At 43.0% G+C, this 18,171-nt stretch overlaps 2 protein-coding genes across 4 annotated transcripts in view; both read right to left on the reverse strand.

Moving 5' to 3' along the window:
• Positions 1–375, reverse strand: part of ALDH18A1 (aldehyde dehydrogenase 18 family member A1) — a 36,059-nt gene extending 35,684 nt beyond the window's left edge. The window contains exon 1 of one of the 3 annotated variants that reach the window (XM_084903514.1): positions 156–375. The gene's annotated coding sequence lies outside the window, so the exon portion shown is untranslated. The remainder of the gene's footprint in view (positions 1–155) is intronic. The other 2 variants (XM_084903515.1, XM_084903513.1) reach the window with 2 other exon arrangements.
• Positions 376–3,472: 3,097 nt separating this feature from the next.
• TCTN3 (tectonic family member 3) lies at positions 3,473–16,618 on the reverse strand. Its single transcript, XM_084903518.1, is given in 15 exon segments — positions 3,473–4,201; positions 4,204–4,416; positions 7,515–7,652; positions 8,473–8,626; positions 9,173–9,267; positions 9,686–9,790; positions 10,895–11,020; positions 11,996–12,076; positions 12,630–12,665; positions 13,173–13,288; positions 13,376–13,484; positions 13,702–13,829; positions 15,516–15,634; positions 15,943–16,066; positions 16,240–16,618. Coding segments are annotated over 15 exon segments (1,815 nt in total). The 5' UTR covers positions 16,490–16,618; the 3' UTR covers positions 3,473–4,180.
• Positions 16,619–18,171: the final 1,553 nt, after the last annotated feature.

The raw sequence follows: 18,171 nt of genomic DNA on the forward strand, positions 1-18,171 counted from the left end.
CACCCGTGGGCCCGGGCCACGCGGCTCCTGCTCGGGCGGCGCTCCCGCCACCCCCACGGCCGCCCGCGCCCGCGCATGCACACCCTCCCGCCTCGGCGCATCCGCCCCCGCAGAGGCGATCCCTGCGGCCCCGCCGCCCGCCGCCCGCCGCGTACCTGCCTCGCCGCAGCGCGCCCGCCCCGCGCCCCTCCCGCAGGGCGATGCTGGTGCCGGCTCACTGTCGCCTTTCTTCCGTCCACGTCCCGCAAGATGACGTTACGTCAGCGGCGTAGGCGTAGCGCCAGGCCGCGGGGCCTCCGCCGTTGACGTGGGGCCAGGGGCCGGCCCGGGGCTGCGCTGCGGCGACGGCGTAGGCGCCTTCTGAGAATCGGCCCTCGCTCCACGTGGCGGGCCCCGCCCACCGGAGGCGGGGCTGGAGCGCTCCCACCACGTCCCCGGAGGACGGCCGCCAGGGGGCCTTCCCCGGAGGCAGGAAAGATGCTTTGGTGCTCAGCTGCTGGTGGAACTTTTAAATTTTTTTTAAGTTGTTTCACAGAAACATTTATATCTAGATTTATTTATCATTGCTTACATTTTAAAAAATATATTTTGTTGATTTTTTTGCAGAGAATAAGGGAAAGGGATAGAGAGCTAGAAACATGGATGAGAGAAACATCCACCAGCTGCCTCCTGCACACCCCCCCACCGGGCATGTACCCGCAATTGAACCTGGGACCCCCTCAGTCCGCAGACGGACTCTCTATCCACGGAGCCAAACTGGCTTCTGCTGGTATAACTCTTTAGGTGTGTTTTCCAGTGTGGGTTTCACACAAACTTTGGCTGTTTAAATGAGAAAAATTTTGGCACTGAGATAAAATGATTTGCCCCTTAATGGTCTGGAAGTCTTCCCAAAGGTCCCAGCCCAGGTCTTGCTCAGCCAACGGCATTGGGGAGGATATTGCACTTAAATAGTTATATTTAATCCTAGATAATTGGAACTATTTCAAAGGCAAGAGGATCCACCCTACAAGTGAGAGCTCAGACTCACTCCCTCTTCACTTCCCGTGCTTGGCTCAAAGGGCACATTCCTGCACCTGCAGGGACAGAGCCAGGGGAGGGGAGCGGAGGAGAGGCAGCACTTGAGTGGAGTTGGGTCACAAGGAAGCCCTCTTGCCCCTTCTGTAGTTGTCCCTAAGAACATTGCTGAGCCTATTTGTTCATTAAACATTGGCTCCTAGGCATTCCCTAGGTGTGGAGAAAGACACTGTCCTCTCCCCAATGAGTTCACAGCCTTCTGGGAGAGACAGATCCGAGAGCAAATGATTATAAGAGTGTGTGGTTAATTCAGGAGGAAGGGATGCCCAGGGATTCAGGCAAGGCTTTAAAAAGAGAAGAGACATTCGAAGTGTGCTTTGAGGGACAAGAAGCAAGCAGTTCATCTAGAAGAGGGACCAGGATCATACCAGGAAGAGAGACATACCCTGCATGCGGGACAAGGCAGGAGAGGAGTTCAATTTCCCAGCCCCAGTTACTGAGTAGACCATCTTTATCCCCTTGTATGTTCTTGCCTCCTTTGTCAAATATTGATCGTATAGGTGTGAGTTTGTTTCTGGGCTTCCTTTATCAGTACCATTGATCTACATAAGCCACACGGTGCGGGTGTGGAGAAAACGGAATCCTTGTGCACTGTTGGTGGGAATGCAGATTGGTGCAGCCACCATGGCAAACAGTATGGAAGTTCCTAAAAATGAAATTTAAAAATGGAATTGCTTATGACCCAGCAATTCCACTTCTGGGTATATGCAAAGAAACCCGAAGCACTCCTTTGAAAGAATATATGCACCCCTATATTCATTGCAACATTATTTACAATAACCAAGCTATGGAAGCAACCAAGTGCTTATCAATAAAGGAGTGTGTAGAGTGGTGGTACATTTATACAATGGAATATTACTTGGCCTTAAAAAGGAATGAAATCTTACATTGTGACAGCATAGATGGGTCTGAAGGGCTATACTATGTGAAATAAGTTAGTCAGAGAAAGACAAATACCATATGATTTTACTTATACATGGAATCTAAAGAGCAATATAAATGAACAAACAAAATAGAAACAGACTCATAAATACAGAGAACAGGCTGATGGATGCCAGAGGGGAGGGTATTGGGGAACTGTGTGAAAAGATGAAGTTTGTGTTGTTGTCGTTGTTGTTGTTTTAAACCAGTGATTCCCAAAGTGGTCTATATCGACCCCCAGGGGTCTATGACAACCTGCAAGGGGTCTACGTCAGCGAAAAAAAAATTTGGGGGTCCATGAAATGAAAATGGGGGTCCACGATAGTGGATCTCAACATACACTGATAGTACCTATTTACTTACATCATATTATCTTATAATATAAAAACATATACATTATTTATAAAAGTACCTATGAAGTAAAAAATTTATTATATATGTTTATAAAATTGTGTAAGTTGTAGGATAAAAACCTGCACATAATGATATACCAGTATCATCTTGTTACAAGCATACGCGCAGTAAACATTCTTGCCAATTTTTGTCTCAAAGCTTTGCAAACTTGCACCAACTTGTTCAATTTGTCACTCTATAAATATGAATGTGAGAAAAATACGTTCATTAGTTTCCTGAATCTTGAATAGGAAAGTGCTGAGAAAATATTTAAAAAAATATAAACTGGTAGTATATCATACAAATTGTAGTGAATCAGTGTTATTTTGTTTGAGAATGCCGGAGAAAAGTAGGTACATTATTTTGAAACTAGGTTTGATGATGTTTTGACTATGGTAATACCACCGTGGATAATTAACCCATATGGTGAAATAGAAGAAACGAATGTCATAATACAAGAGGAACTGACTGAAATAAGTACAAACGAAGAACTTAAGGTTCAGTTTAAAAACGGATATCAGCAATTCTGGCTGCAAAAAAACATACCCGTTACTTATCCCGTATTATGGAATATAGCGAGGAAATTTTTTATTTCCTTTCCATTGTCATACCTTGTGGAAAGGGGGTTTAGCGCTGTTACCAATCTCCTAACGAAAAAAAGAAACATACTGGACATCATTAGCTGAGGAGATTTAAGATTAAACCTTACAAAATTGACACCAAATGTTGATAATTTAGTATTAAAGCATCAGGTTCATCCTTCCCACTAAAAACATTTACTTATTGCTTAGTTTATTTTATGTTACGTATATTTTATATAACAGATACAAAATTTTATTTTGAGTAGTTTTAATTTAAATTCAATAAATAAATGTATAAAACTTAACATGTGTTTTTATTTCAAGTTTTTAACACTAAACTTCACTACAGTTAGAAATTTACAAAAAAATCAATATCAGGTAAGTAGGGGGTCTACCCAAAACCGAAAAACATGGCAAGGGATCTACGGCACAAACAAGTTTGGGAACCTCTGTTTTAAACCCTCATATATGTAGAAAAATAATCATGAGGCAGACCACGTCAGTTAACTTGTATGTGCTGCTGGGATTCCGACAATTGAGTCTCAATCAGTTTTATTTCTCCACCACAGGGGAGGAAAGGAAAAACACAAGCAGTGGGATCATTTGCTAGTAGGAAAGGGGGTTGGGATTCTACATTCATTTTGGGAACTGTAGAAATAACTGCTTGCCTGGGAAGACTGGCCCAAGGGAGCAGGGAGGAGCCCGATAAAATACAAAGCGAGTGGTTTTCTTTTCTGAACAGTCAGCTTCTTTCAATCCAGAGGGCAGCTAGTCCCAAGTTCATGTGGGGGGCGTAGGAGCATGATCCTTTTTGATGTTGAGCCCAGATGCCTGCAAGCAGATGGATGAAGGTTTGTGAACCTTTGGCCAGGCATCACACACTGAAGGGCCGGAGGAAGGGCTCATTGCACTTCCCTGCTTGAGGAGTACAGAACTTGATGTGTAGCTGGTATTCTGTAGGTTATATACCAGGACCTCAATTTTTGGAGATCTTTGCAACTGACGTCACTGCAGCAAGTTCAAGTTCTAAGCAGAGAGCTAGGATGAACAAGATATTTTTATTGCTTTTCTAAAATCTCTTCTCTCATGTACAAAGGCTCCTCCAGTTAAGTCCACTCTTCTCCTAAATGCTCTCTGGTCATTAGCCAACACAAGTAGGCTGCTGTAGGACTTCCCATAGGGAAGATTAAAATCCGGTTCCTCTCCTTTTGTTACTTAGTCTCTAGGTTAAGAGAACTCCAAGGAGTAAGAGACACAGGATAAGGACAGGAGAGACTGAGCCTTTCTGAGAGTCTGCTCCTTTGCTGAAGGCGACTTTGAAAGGAAAGAAGAAGTCGAATGGCAATTTCCAGTCGGTTCTGGGTTGGCCCCGAGGAGGCTCTGGCTTCTGGGTAATGTCCACAAAGGTCACAGTAGTTGTCAAAGACACTTCTGTTACCTGGGAATCCTGCAGGAAGAAAGTCCACAACAGGTCTTCACTTGGTACCAATTTAAATAGCCCTTTACTTGACTTTTTTTTTATAACTTTCACTTCAGAAAGACCAAAACCAAATTGCTCTAAGCAAGATATACCTTTTTCTCACATTGGTCCTATGTTATTTTCTATGAGACACAGGAAATGAATTTCTCAGCAACAGTCCAGAACTGTGAACAGTTTCACCTACCTAAAGACTGACTCTAGCTTCCCCCACCTGGGGAGCTGCCTGATATCAGAGAGGCCAGATGGCAAAACTGCTGTGACGTGCTTAACAGCTCTACCTTATCAGGCTCCAAGAGGATCCAGGCTCACAGAGGGAAAGGAGGCTATACCTAAAAGCCTCCAGAGACAAAGCAAGCAAGTCTCTGTAGAACCCGGAAAGACTCAGTAACAGGAGGTTACAGGGAGGCAAGGAAGAGATAGGGACAGAACATGGCGACTGAATGGGACTTCCTCCATGCAAACAAGCAACCTCTTCCGCACCTTGAGAAGAGACTGGACAATTCAAATCAGAGAAATTCTGGATTTAGAGATGTTGGGCATAAAGAAGGACTGAGTGAGGCATAGAACTAAAAATAAGGAAATTACTCTGTGTAATGAAATACCTTTCCTCATCTAATTCCAAAATGTTGACAGATGGTCTTACAACTACTGTTCAGTAGGGAGGGCCTTTTTCTGAAGAAAATTAGTAGTTCCACAAAAAGACACAAAGATACGGACAGCTGGCAGATTCACAATGTTTTGGTCAATGACAACCACGTATCTGATGGTGGTCCCATTAGATTATAATGGAGCTGAATAATTCCTATTGCCCAGTGATGTGGCACCTATGAAGTCATAGCACAACAAATTACTCTCACATTTGTGGTAATGCTGGTATAAGCAAACCTAGTGCACAACCAACTGTACCTCAAGGCCACACATCAGTCCGTCTCACTCATGATCCCAGACCTTTAGGTCTTTTTCAGTAGCTTCTGTGTAAGAACCCAAGTTTATTCATACATAAAAACAAGCTGGTCTCAAACACACTTGAAAATATAATACAAATTTTTTTTAGCCCTGTATTTCAACATAATGCAATGAAAATAACTTATTATGAGTTTATCTCTGTTTTCTTAGTCCTCATAAGGTACAAGATTTCTGAGGTAAGTTCAGTGTGTTATATTTAAATTCTAAATTTTTTCCTATTTATATTTTAAAAATTATATATAAGCAAAATTTGAAAATTTACTGTTTAGCATGAGCAGCAAGAACAGTGAAAAAATAAAAACAAAAAATGGAACCAAAGGAAAAGCAACCTCAATCGAAGTCCAATTAACTCAATTCTTTTACTAGTATCAAGACAACAAAAGGTACATGGCCAAGTCAGCTCATTTCTTTTAGTAGGAATTCAGTTATCATATATGGTTGATTTATTTCATTTCTACCTTAACCTACAATTCTGTTTAAACTTTTTGTGAGATTTTAGGGTTTTTTTTTCTTCAATTCAGTTTATATGCAGCAAAACCTGTTTTCCCCAAATAAGATTTACTTTGCATTAGGTTTTATTTGGTTTTGGTAATGATAAATTTTAAAATCATTCTATGTAAATCTGCATGTTGAATCCTTTCAAATAAAAACTCATCTATAATAATAAAAGCATAATATGCTAATTAGACCAGATGACCTTCTGGAGGAAGCTGAGCTATAAGGCAAGCCCGGGTCCCAGGTGCCTGCTGGCGCCCAGAGGGAAGCTGGGTCCCACGTGCCAGAGGGAACCCAGTGCTGGCAGATGGGGAAAGGAAGGCCTACTCTTTTTTTTTTTTTTTTTTAAATATATTTTATTGATATTTCACGGAGAGGAGAAAGGGAGAGAGATAGAGAGCTAGAAACGTCGATGAGAGAGAAACACCGACCAGCTGCCTCCTGCACACCCCCCACCGGGGATGTGCCCGCAACCAATGTACATGCCCTTGACAGGAATCGAACCTGGGACCCTTCAGTCCGCAGACCGATGCTCTACCACTGAGCCAAACCAGCTTCGACGGAAGGCCTACTCTTGCACAAATTTTGTGCATCGGGCTTCTAGTTATCAGAGAAAAGGCTGTGGATACCACCTCTTTGATTTATGTTTTGTAGATTCATATTTCAGACCATAAACTAGGACACCTTCCTCTTTGACTCATGTTTGTAATTCATTATTGAGTTGTAAGAGTTCTTTATTCTACATACAAGAACTTTGCCAGTGTATTACAAGTATTATCCCCTAGTCAGTGGCTTTTTTTTTTTTGTCTTCTTTTTTCATTTTAACTTTTTCATTGAAGTATAATTTATATACAATAAAAGGTACACATCTCAAATGTTCAATGTAATGAGTTTTGACAGTTGAATATGCAACTAGACCAACTTACACTATACACAAGAATAAACACAGATAAAAGACTGTAAATTATGAAAGTGTAACAATCCTAAAAGAAAACATAGGCAGTAAAATCTCAGACATCTCTCAGAACAAAGGCTCAGAGACTCAAGTGTGTGACTGTCACACTGAATATATATTTATGGAAAATTATTTTCTGTGGCTGAATCAACCAATTTAATAATAGTGTATTATAATTTAAAAGAAAGTAACCTACACTATAGTCTGGGTTCAGGATATTAAAAAATCAGTAGCCAGGCAGGGAGGATCTACTTGAAAGTAAATTGTCTCAGCTCACTCTAAGCATTGGCTGGTAGCATACATTGTTTCTCAGAAGTCAAAAGTTATATAGGCATCAAATGGCTGATAAGACAGTCTAGGCTTTGCAAGGATTAGTGGTCCCTTATGAGCCATGACTTACCTTTTTTTTTTTTTTTTTTTTTTTAAATATATTTTATTGATTTTGTTCAGAGAGGAAGGGAGAGAGATAGAGAGCTAGAAACATCGATGAGAGAGAGTCATCGACCAGCTGCCTCTTGCACACCCCCGACTGGGGATATGCCCGCAACCAATGTACATGCCCTTGACCGGAATCGAACCCGGGACCTTTCAGTCCCCAAGCCGACGCTCTATCCATTGAGCCAAACCGGTCTCGGCAGCCATGACTTACCTTTATGGACTGACACTGGTACAGGAATCGTGCTCCTGACACATGAGCTTGTGGGTTGGACTGGAGGCCTATATATGCCCACAATACCTGGGTCTGCAGGGACACTGGTACGACACAGCAAGAAGTGCAGTGTGTAGCCTGCAGAAGGGTAAAAAGCATCTGTTTGAGTTTCTGATGGCTATCTATAAATCCATCACCATGCACTGAGTAGCCATTATTTCTTAATTAAACATTGTACATTAACAGAGAAAGCAATGTGTGTAGAGAACACAAAAGTTTACAGACTGTATTACTATTCTTGATCTTAGGAAAATTAAAATTCTAAAATGGCCTGGTGTATGAATTCGTGCACAAGTGGGGTCCCTTGGGTTGGCCAGCGATTGGGGGCAATCAGGGCCAATAGGGGCCATCTGGCCCAGTGCCAATCGGGCTAGCCAACTGGGGGGAAAGACCACGAGAGGTTGGCCGGCTGCAGGAGGTTGGCTGTGGGAGCGCACTGACCACCAGGGGCAGGCCCTGCGTTGAACAGCTGCCATGTGGTGATCAGTATGCATCATAGCACCCGGTTGTAACAGTCACTTAGGCTTTTATATACATAGACTAGAGGCCCAGTGCACAAATTCGTGTACGGGAGGTGTCTGGCCAGCCTGTCCCAATGGGGCTGGGCCAGCCAGGGGAGGGGACATGGGAGGTTGGCAGGCCAGTCCACCCCCAATCAAGGTTGGGGGGGCGATCAGGAGTGGGGCCGGCTGGCCAACTGCCCACAGCACCTACCCCCGGCCAGCCAGCCCCACCCCCTGGTCGAACTCCCAGTTGAACTCCCAGTCGAGGGGACAATTTGCATAAGAGCCTTTTATTATATAGGATAATAACCACATTATCTATGGAAATAGGGCTGGTTTTAATTTCAACAAAATGGGAATGCGAGTCCCGGTCAGACAGGTATTTCTCTCCTTACTGAAACACTGCAGTTCCTGATGAGGATCCGGGTCCACTCTGCCTTCTGAGTGGGGTCAGCGTTACCAAAGATGGCAACATGCTCTGGTCTGGGCCTTCCGTGAAGAGTCTGGTACATCTCTTGTTGCAAGTGGCTGCAATCTACATTTTTCAGCCTGAAATTAAACATCATTGAGGCTGCAGTCCAATGCTAACTTAATAATGAAACCATATTAGCATAGTAACCAAACTGGAGGCCCAGTGCACGAAATTCATGTGGGAGGTGGGGTCTCTCAGCCCAGCCTGCACTCTCTCACCATCTGTGAGCCCTTGCCAGCTGTGAGCCTGGTTTCTGGCTGAGTGACACTCCCCCTGTGGGATCGCACTGACCACCAGGGGGCAGCTCCTGCATTGAGCGTCTACTCCCTAGTGGTCAGTGTGCATCATAGCAACCAGTCATTCTGCTGTTCGGTTGATTTGCATATTCGCCTTTTATTATATAGGATACCGTAATAGTATAAAATGAATTGGAAGGAAAAAAATCTTCGGTAAGTATAGAGGACTGTCAGAAAACTCTTAGTATTATGAATATCATTTAGATTCTATGATTATTCCTAACTAGCAATCTCTGAACTATCATTCAAAATATAGAAGTTATCATACCAACATAATCCCTAGATAGAGACAAAATTGTGGGAAATGATGTGGGAGCAATGAATTACCTGAGTTTGCATCCAGACATTGCATTCACCCCAAATTGTACTTTGTGTCTCCTGACAGAGCAAGTTCCATCACCCTGGCTCTGCAAGAGGGTCACCTGAGATAGGAAGTACTGGTCAAGGAGGTCATAACAGAAGAAAATAGGCAGACTGGAAAAGGCATGCTCTTATCGTTTCCTTAACACCACTTATATTTTATCAATATCATGGTTTTCTTCCTCTAGTAATTAAAAAGCACACTGAGATAATGTTTTTCCAAAAAATGGTTGATCACACAACAGCATATAAAATACCTCATTAAAACAACGTCATGATCCTCACCTTCAGCCAGTCTAAGGTGTTTTAAAACCTTTGGTCATATCACCATTTGAGAATACCCTGTATTAATGGCTTGGTAAAGGAGTCCTGGATACCGAAAAAAAAAGGGGGGACTGCAGAATTGGAAAATCCAAAAGGTCAGCAGCTGCAGCTTTTCTCATTAGGCTGCAACAGGCCACTCAGCTCCAGGAAGGATACAGAGTGACGTATGTCACCAGTCAGAGCCAAGAGTGGCTTCCCGACAACATAGCCAGGATTCCCGCTTCGAGGACCAGGCCGGGAAGTGGCTGTGCTCTGAAAGGCCTACAGAAAGAGTAAAAGAAAGTCACTTACGGAGGAAGCATGCTCTCACACCTTCCCCTGCTTGACTTCACACCTTCCTTAAGTTAGCTGCACTGGGGCTTCCCTCCACAGTGTAAGGTTTGGCAAAAATTTCTATTCCAATGACTTCCATTTTTATTCCCTGCAGTAAATCCTGAGTGATCTGAATATTGAAATTGACCATATATACTCACTATATGGCACTGCTACCAAGGATTACAAGCAAAGGTTTATCAACCCTGTTTTTAAAAAATTACTATCAATTTAGGTCTTTGTTCAGCCTGGCTGAAAGGAGAAATGTAACTTAAAATATATTTTAATTAGCTATAGATGTTCCAGAGATGAACTCTAAGAGATGAGACCTGGTTGATCACCTGGAGGCAGAGCTGAGGAAAAAACCGGTCTCGGTGAGGTTAAAAAAGTAGCAGCAGAAGAAAGACAAAGGTGGTGATCAAGACTGGAAACATAGGTTAAGTGGGGAACGACTAAAACCCTGAATGCCACTTACCTTTTGACAACATTCATAAATACACAGACAAAATTCATACTCATTGTAAGCTCGTAAGAGCAAATAATACAGAAATATAAAAAGTGAGAAAGTATCTACTGAATGCACAGACATATGAGAAAAGCTAGTTAAAGAACTTTCATGGGATGATGGCTGAGTTTATGTTTCAAAATGACTATTTAAAAAAGAGTTTGGATTTGACATTGAATTCCTGCCTTGCTGGGGGCCAAATAGAGAATCAGAGAAAACGTTAATGAACAGGCATTGATGAATCCCTATCATTTGTAGTTAAATTATGGCACACTAGATGTTGAAGCCTCTTGTTGGGGCCACAAACCAAGTGTGCTTCATGGTTCCCTTGGCTTTGACTCTGCTACAGCAATGGCTGTTCTTTTCCTCTGTAGTGACGGGATTATTTATCCTTTTAAATGTATTCAGGAAGTCAGCACACTATAAAAGAAATGCCTCACCTGACAGACTGAAGTAGGCCTTCATATTCTCACTCTATTTCTCATGTTTACCGACGCAGAGGAACTATATTCCTCCGCCCGCTACCCCCCCAGGAGAAGGGCCCTCACCCTGAAGCGAATGATGAACTGCTGCTGTAAGGAAGCGCCTGGCTCCACAGTCAGGTTGGTTTGTCCAAAGCTGACAGAGACCCTCTGGATCCCAAAAGTCCCATTGGTCTCTATCTCATAGATGACCTGCAATACAAAAGGAGAGTCAATTAGTAAAGATTATTTAGTGGACCAATTATGTTTAATTTATATTTTCAGTTATTATAAATGAATGCGGGTACAGCATGGTGACTACTATGAACAAAATTGTATATTTGAAAGTTGTTAAAAGAGTAGATCTTGAAAATTCTCATTGCAAGAAAAAAATTTGGAACCGTGTGGTCATGGTTAACTCATAACTGTAAACCTATTTTTGCCCACCCCATTACATATATCAAATCATATTGTACATCTAAAACGAATTCAATAGTATTACATGTTAATTATATCTCAATTAAAAATATAGCTAAATGAGGGAGAATAAACAAGTAGACTTAAAAACACATGAGAAAAGAGACCGGATAGAACTCTTAAGAGATCCAGGGGAGAGGTGAGTTTTAGGTTTGAAAGGGAAGAAAAATAAGTTTTGATTGTGTGCAGAGGAAGGCGAGAAGAAACCCAGGCAGGTGAATGGAAACCTGGTTTACTTGGCTGTCTTATGTCTGAGGATGAGGAGAAATAGCAGCTGGAGTTGAAACTTATAAACAAGTGATCCTTAGATTTCTGAACATAATCTTTCAAGTTACGCTTTAAGATAATTTTTACTTCTGTAGGTTGATTAGAAGAGAATAGAGGAAAAATTGATTAGTTTACTTCAGATTTTCAGATGATACTGACTTTGCTAACAGAAGAAAACATGGTCAGTAAGAACCCTAAGAGACTGCATATCAACAGAGAAGTCAGAAATACTCTTAATGTTCACGACATGCAATACTAGAGGACGGTAGCAGTGGAAACGACCGAAACATAGTAGGGAGGAAGGGGATGGGCTCAATTCTTGGCATGTTAATTTTCAGGTAACGCACAAAACTTCACGTGGGGTCAGTGTGGTACTGAAGACGAGGCACCTCAGTAATAGTGATCAACATTCATCCACCCAGAGCCTGAGGTCAGCATCCCTACCTGGGAAACAGCATTCTGACAAGTGTTTCCAGCCAACAGAGGAGAAGCAGCCTGGGAGACAAGTGCTACAGGAACTTGGAACTGAAAAGGGAAAGAAGCAAATCAACTAAAATCGAAAGCAGCATTTCCCCTCTAGCTACGTATCATGCTAAAATGAGTATTTTTCATTTTGACCATCAACTTTCTTTCTCCTTCTGCTGCCAGCCTACAACTTAAGTCCAAGACATTGTCATTCTAAGTCAGCACATCTCAAAACATATTTCTCAGGACACTGATTCTATTAGATATAAAATAAAGGTTCCATGGTCAATTAAGTTTTAGAAATACTATATTTGATACCTGCCTTTTAGAGATTAAGAAGGCCCTTAAGCCTATTAAAGACTCCAAGAAGTCCTCCCTAAATATAGTGTTTAACTTTGTTTAACCCAATATTTCCCAAACTTATCTAGTAACAACCTTTTGAATTCTTAATTCATATGATGCTTTTTAATCATATAGAATACCTGGAAAACATTGTTTTAGATTCACACTTGACACTTTGATACATTACAAATACATTTTCTTTCATATTATAATCAAGGCTGAAAAGGGACCAAATATTCACTTTACTTTTTCCTGATGAGCAGCATCCTACCTTCATATTCTGCAGATCATTCATACCTCTTGGCACCTAGAATAAGAGAAAAGCAAGAAAATGAGCATGCACATATCTGAGAGAGAACCTCCAGGAGCTTGCATTTTCACATTTGGCGGGGGAGGGAATAAGTCAACATATTACAATCATTTGCTTCCTCTCTTCTCCCTGACTCTTCTTTACACTAAATGCCAGGAGAAAGCTGAAGGGAGGCTGGATGGACTGTGATGCCCATCTACTCTGAGCTCTACTGAATGACAAAAGCAGAAGTTTTGATGAAATAGTGAGATGTCACCCCCTCATCATTGGCTAGATGTCACCTAGCCAATCCCATTAGCCAGGAGGTTGAAAATCTCTAATCGTGGCTATATAGCCCTAATTCTTTCCTCTTTCTTCAGACAATAGGACTTCCAGGCCCTCTGTCTTTTATGTAGCTCTTGGGCATTCTGACTTCCAAGTTAGCGCTTTGCCCACAACCCAGCAGCGGGCAGCATGCTGATTTTAAACCCATAGGGCTGACGGTGGGAGAGACGGGATACCCACCTTCAAGACTGTGAAGTTGTAGTAAGATACAGCATTGAGGGCTGGGTCCGAGGTGCAGCTGTCTGCCAGGTTCTTGAAGAAACGGACACAGGTTGTACTTTTACTCTCCAGGAAACCTTAGCGCACAAAGAATGAAGGGGTGGTAAATGAGAAAGCCTATTCTAGCTTGAAGACAAAGGCTGGCACTTCTGCTCTGGACTCACCGGCAGGATTGCTCTCGACACAGAGTCCCCCAGCTCCAACTCCCGCAGGCTGCCTCAGCAAGCTCAGCACAGACCACTTGGAGAAGTAAGTCAAAATGGGGTCCCCGGCCTGGACAAAGCACAGCAGAAATTTATTCACAATGAGAGTGGACAGAAGTCCACCAGGAACTGAAAAAGCAGAAACAAAAATTAATTCAGCTCGTTACTGTGGACAAACACTGCCCTCCAAAAGAACTGACAGCCAGGTACCTCAGAGATACCCAGGCAATTGTTGGTTATGAGGGAATGATCAAACCAAGCAATTCCGCCCCTTTCCCCAGGCTTACCCTGTAAAAAGGTGGTGGCGACTGCGTTCGGAATATTGAATCGAACGGTTGGCCTCCAAACTCTGTAGCTGGGGTCTGGAAGTTGGATGCATTGACTGTTTGGGGCTTCTGGAAATAGTTTAATTTTGCTGAAATGTGTTTAGAAATAAAAGGGTTTTAGTTAAAAGCAAAATATTTATTTTTAAACAGCTTGCATGCCAAGTAACTAATATTTTTATTGAGGCATAATATATACACAGTAAGCTTAAGTATACAAACGCGGTAATCTTAAGTGTAAACTCAAAAGATTTTTTACAAATCTACATAACGATATTACTACTACTCAGATTAAGTTATAAAGCATTTTCCCAGAAGGTTCCCAATCAATACTCCATCTTGAGTTAACAATTCTGATTTCTATCACCTTCTAATTTATTTGTAATCTGTTAAATGAATTAGTTTTAGTATTAATATCGGAGGTAAGAATATAGCCAACACAATGGAAAACGGTATGGAGATTCCTCAAAAAATTACTAACAAGAGTTACCACATGTCTTGGCAACCCCATTTCTGGGTATACAATCCATCCTTTCTAGATTCTGATAATTTACCTTGGGAGATCCGATGTTTATATAATCGGAACAATCCTAAGTTTCTATGGTTTCTAAGGGAATGACTCTCAGGTGTTGTTGGGGAAAGAAAGTTCAAAACTACTGGTCCAGAGCAGTAGCAGGACGGCAAGGAGGCAGGAGGGGAGATCAGAAGTAAGGGAGACCGGTTGGGTGCTATTGCAATCGCTCTGGAGCAGGAAGGCTGGGACTAGAAGGCAGTGGGAGATCTGGAAAGGATGGGGCAGCCGCAGCTCATTTGTTATAGCTATCCTCAGCAAATTCCCAAGTCTATTTAAAACCCTTAATAATAACACCTCTCATTGCTTTTGCACTCTAACGTTAACAGAGCACTTTCACATCCAGGGCTAGTATTATTATTATTATTATTATTATTATTGCTTATTTTGCAATTGAAGAAATGAGACTGGAAATGCCAAGGGATTTGCCCAAGTCTGAGCAGCTGATAAGTAAATGGCAAGGCTGAGATCTGACTCTAATGCTCTTTCTCCTACTCGGTTGCTTCATAAAATAAAAACAAGGTTGGTATATAGATCATTTTTCAAAGACATTTCATGTACTATTTGGTGCCTCCTATGTATCACTTATTGGCGAGTTAATGAGAGCCTTCATGGAGATTGTATCAAGTAGGGGAATAGAATCTACCTGTAATTATCTGGGCCAACAGGGATGATTGAAATTAAAGTTCTGTATGGGTTTTCTGACCCATAGCCAAGAGGGTATTAAAAAAGTACAAATGTTCACTAATAAGAGAGAGAGAGGGGGCAGGTGGAAAGAGGATGACAGAAATTCTCAACAACAAAAAAATTAAAAACAAAACAAAGAAAGGAAAAGGGCAGAGACAAAACCAACTTTCAATACACCGAGTGACCAAATTATTATAATCTCTGAACGCATAATAATCTGGCCACTCAGTGTGCGTGTGCGTGTGTGTGTGTGTGTGCATGTGTGTGTGTGTATTAGAAGTCTGGTGCATGAATTTGTGCATGGGTAAGGTCCGGCCAGACTGGCCAGGAAGAGGGGACATGGGCGGGTGGTTGGCCTGCCTGCTGTTAGAACTCCTGGTAGAGGGGACAATTTGCATATTAGCCTTTTATTATATAGGATATACACTGAGTGGCCAGGTTATTATGCGTTCAGAGATCATAATAATCTGGCTACTCAGTGTAAATGTTAGGCAATAAGAACCAACAGGCTGCTACTCACAGTTGTTCACATGGACACAAAACTGCTTAATTCCATTTAGATCCGTGAAAACTCTCGAAGGAAATGGGGAATTACTCCTGAAGATAAGGGAGTTGTCCACACAAACCCAACTCGAAGACCTGTGAAGACACAGACAGGATGAAGAAGATGCATTTAGAAGCACAGGGCTGAGTCCAAAGTTGCCCCTTAGATGTCCGTCTGATGCCAAAGAATGACTCTCCGGGCAGCCACAGGGCAACACGAAGGTCCTAGTCTGTTGGGCAGCCCTGCTCTAAAGATGCCGAAGAGCAATGTCGCTTCTGGGAACAACCACGGCAATCTCACTTGCGGTGGAAATGAGGGAGGAAGGCAGGAAGGCTAGCTCTTTCTATTCCAACTATCACCTATTCTAGGGCCCCCATCCCCTTTAGGGCACAAGTCGGCTCACCGCACGCTTCCCGGGAGGCAGAAGGAGAAAACTGATCTCGGATGGAGAAGAGAGCAATCTCTGTCGCAGCAGCAATTGATATCGCAGGTGCCAGGAGTCAGGTCACAGACGCAGATCGGTAAGACTACGGAGGGACAACATAAAGGGGAGCGAAAGGGATGAGGATCCCTAAGTTCTTCCAGGTGCCAATTCCCCTCCGCTGACAGCCCCCCAAACCTCACTTTGTAGCAATTCCCTTTGTTCACAGGATTTTAGACCTAAGCCTGTAGTTTGCACCCCCACATTCCCTCCCCTCACCTGGGAGGAGGTCCACGGCCCCATTTTCAGGCGCTGAAGGGGTCCCCAGAGTGGGGAACACCGAAGAAGTCCCAGGCACGGCCCGCGGGGTTTCAGTCCCCTCCGAAGAGGTCTGAAGGGTCCCGCCCTGCGACCCCGGCTCCGAGGGGGTGGGCAATGGCCCTGACGGGGAGGAAGAAGGCTGAGGACGCGCGCCCTCGGGGTTCAGCAGGAAGAACACCTGCAGGAGCGCGAGCGGCGAGGTGTACATGGGGCAGCCGAGAACCCCACGTGTTTACAGTGGGTCTCGGCGGTCGCCAGGCGCGTCGCTAGGGGATGGTGTTGGGGCTGAGCGGAGCAGGCGCATAGCGTCGACGTCACCCTGTTTGCATCTGATCATTGGTTCATGGTGATGGCTGAGATCTCTTCAGCCAATAGAAAGCGGCGTTGTTACGGCTCTTTCGGCAGAGTTTAGTGTGCGCCCCCCTTCTGAGACCGGGCCCCGCCTCCGTCGCTGGGCAACCGCCAAACGGGCGAAGGCGCCCTCGCCCCTCTCTCCGCTAGGTGGCAGTAGAGGTCCAGCGGAAGGACCAGAGCCGCCGGGGATGTGCGGGCTTCGCGGCCCAGACGCCTGAGCCCTTCCTTTGGTGAAGGGAAACCCCGGAGTCTGCAACCAGAACTGCATATCTTTTCCACTCGGATTCTAAGCAAGGATAATTCTATGAAGAAAAATACAGCAAAGATACATACCTTAAAAAAAAAAGTCTCATCTAAATTTTGTATCGGGGGTGGGGAGAGAGAATGAATATATTAGAAAGATTCAGCTCCTTAAATTTTAACGCTGAGAAATTACTAAAACATATCAACCTCAATAAATGTATGAAATCATTAAATGTGGACGGCATATTTGTTACTGCAAAAAAATAGAGAGGGGGTTGAAAAAATAGAGTGTGGGGGAAATGTGAGAAGATAGAGAAGGATTAAGGAAAAGAGACATTGTATAGGAGATGAAGGGAAAATAAGATTTAGGGATGGAATATCCAAGGGATGGAGAAGAAAACTTACTTTTTGCTATTACAAACCGCTACTTTTTGTAGCCCTCTTTAAGAAATGGGTGCCTCTTCTGATTTTCTAGAGCAACACCACCAGTAGAATTTCCTGCAATGTTGGAAATGTTTCACTAGGTATATCTGCACTTGGGATATATTATACCTAGGCCCTATGTGGCTTCTGTGCACTTGAAATGTGGCTACAGTGACTGAAGAGCTGAATTTTAAATTTTTCATTCTAAGTTGACTAGTAGCCACCATGTTGGATAGTATAACTGTAGATGATCAGAATCTTGCTCCAGTGTTTTCCTCAGTCTGCCCAGTTCTTATATCTGGATTATTTCCATGGCTTGGTTTTCTGATTTAGATTAAGGTCTGGTAAGAGTTATCTTAAATATAGTACACTTAGGTGAAACTTAGCAATAATACTTCCTTTCCCAAGTGAATCACTTTAGGCAGATACATTTTAGGATAACTGACCTTGTTCACATTCACTTCTAATGTTTTGAAGTCAGTAGCTAAATGTATCTCTGTGTTATGTTATCAAACATTTTATATGATTGAATGATGCTAAAGAGACACCTATATTTGTGTTTGAGAGTAATTTCTATAGGAAAAGGCCAAGTTCAGCTTATGGAAAAAAATAGAATATGAGGTGCCCAAAACAGGAGGCTTTGTCTGTTTAGTTCACTGTTGTATCACAAGCTAGACCAGTGCCTTGGGCATGTTATATGTTCATTAAATATTTAGTAAAAGCCATCGCCAGTGTGGCTCAGTTGGTTGGGCGTCATCTGTGCACCAAAGGTTGCTGGTTCGATTCCAGAACAAGGGCTCAATCCCAGGTAGGGGTGTGCAGGAGGCAGCTAATAGACATGACCAATCAGAGTATGTTAGATTTCAAAGT

Source organism: Pipistrellus hanaki (genome assembly GCF_964339955.1).
Source record: "Pipistrellus hanaki genome assembly, chromosome: 14".
In the NCBI taxonomy this organism is placed as follows: domain Eukaryota; kingdom Metazoa; phylum Chordata; class Mammalia; order Chiroptera; family Vespertilionidae; genus Pipistrellus; species Pipistrellus hanaki.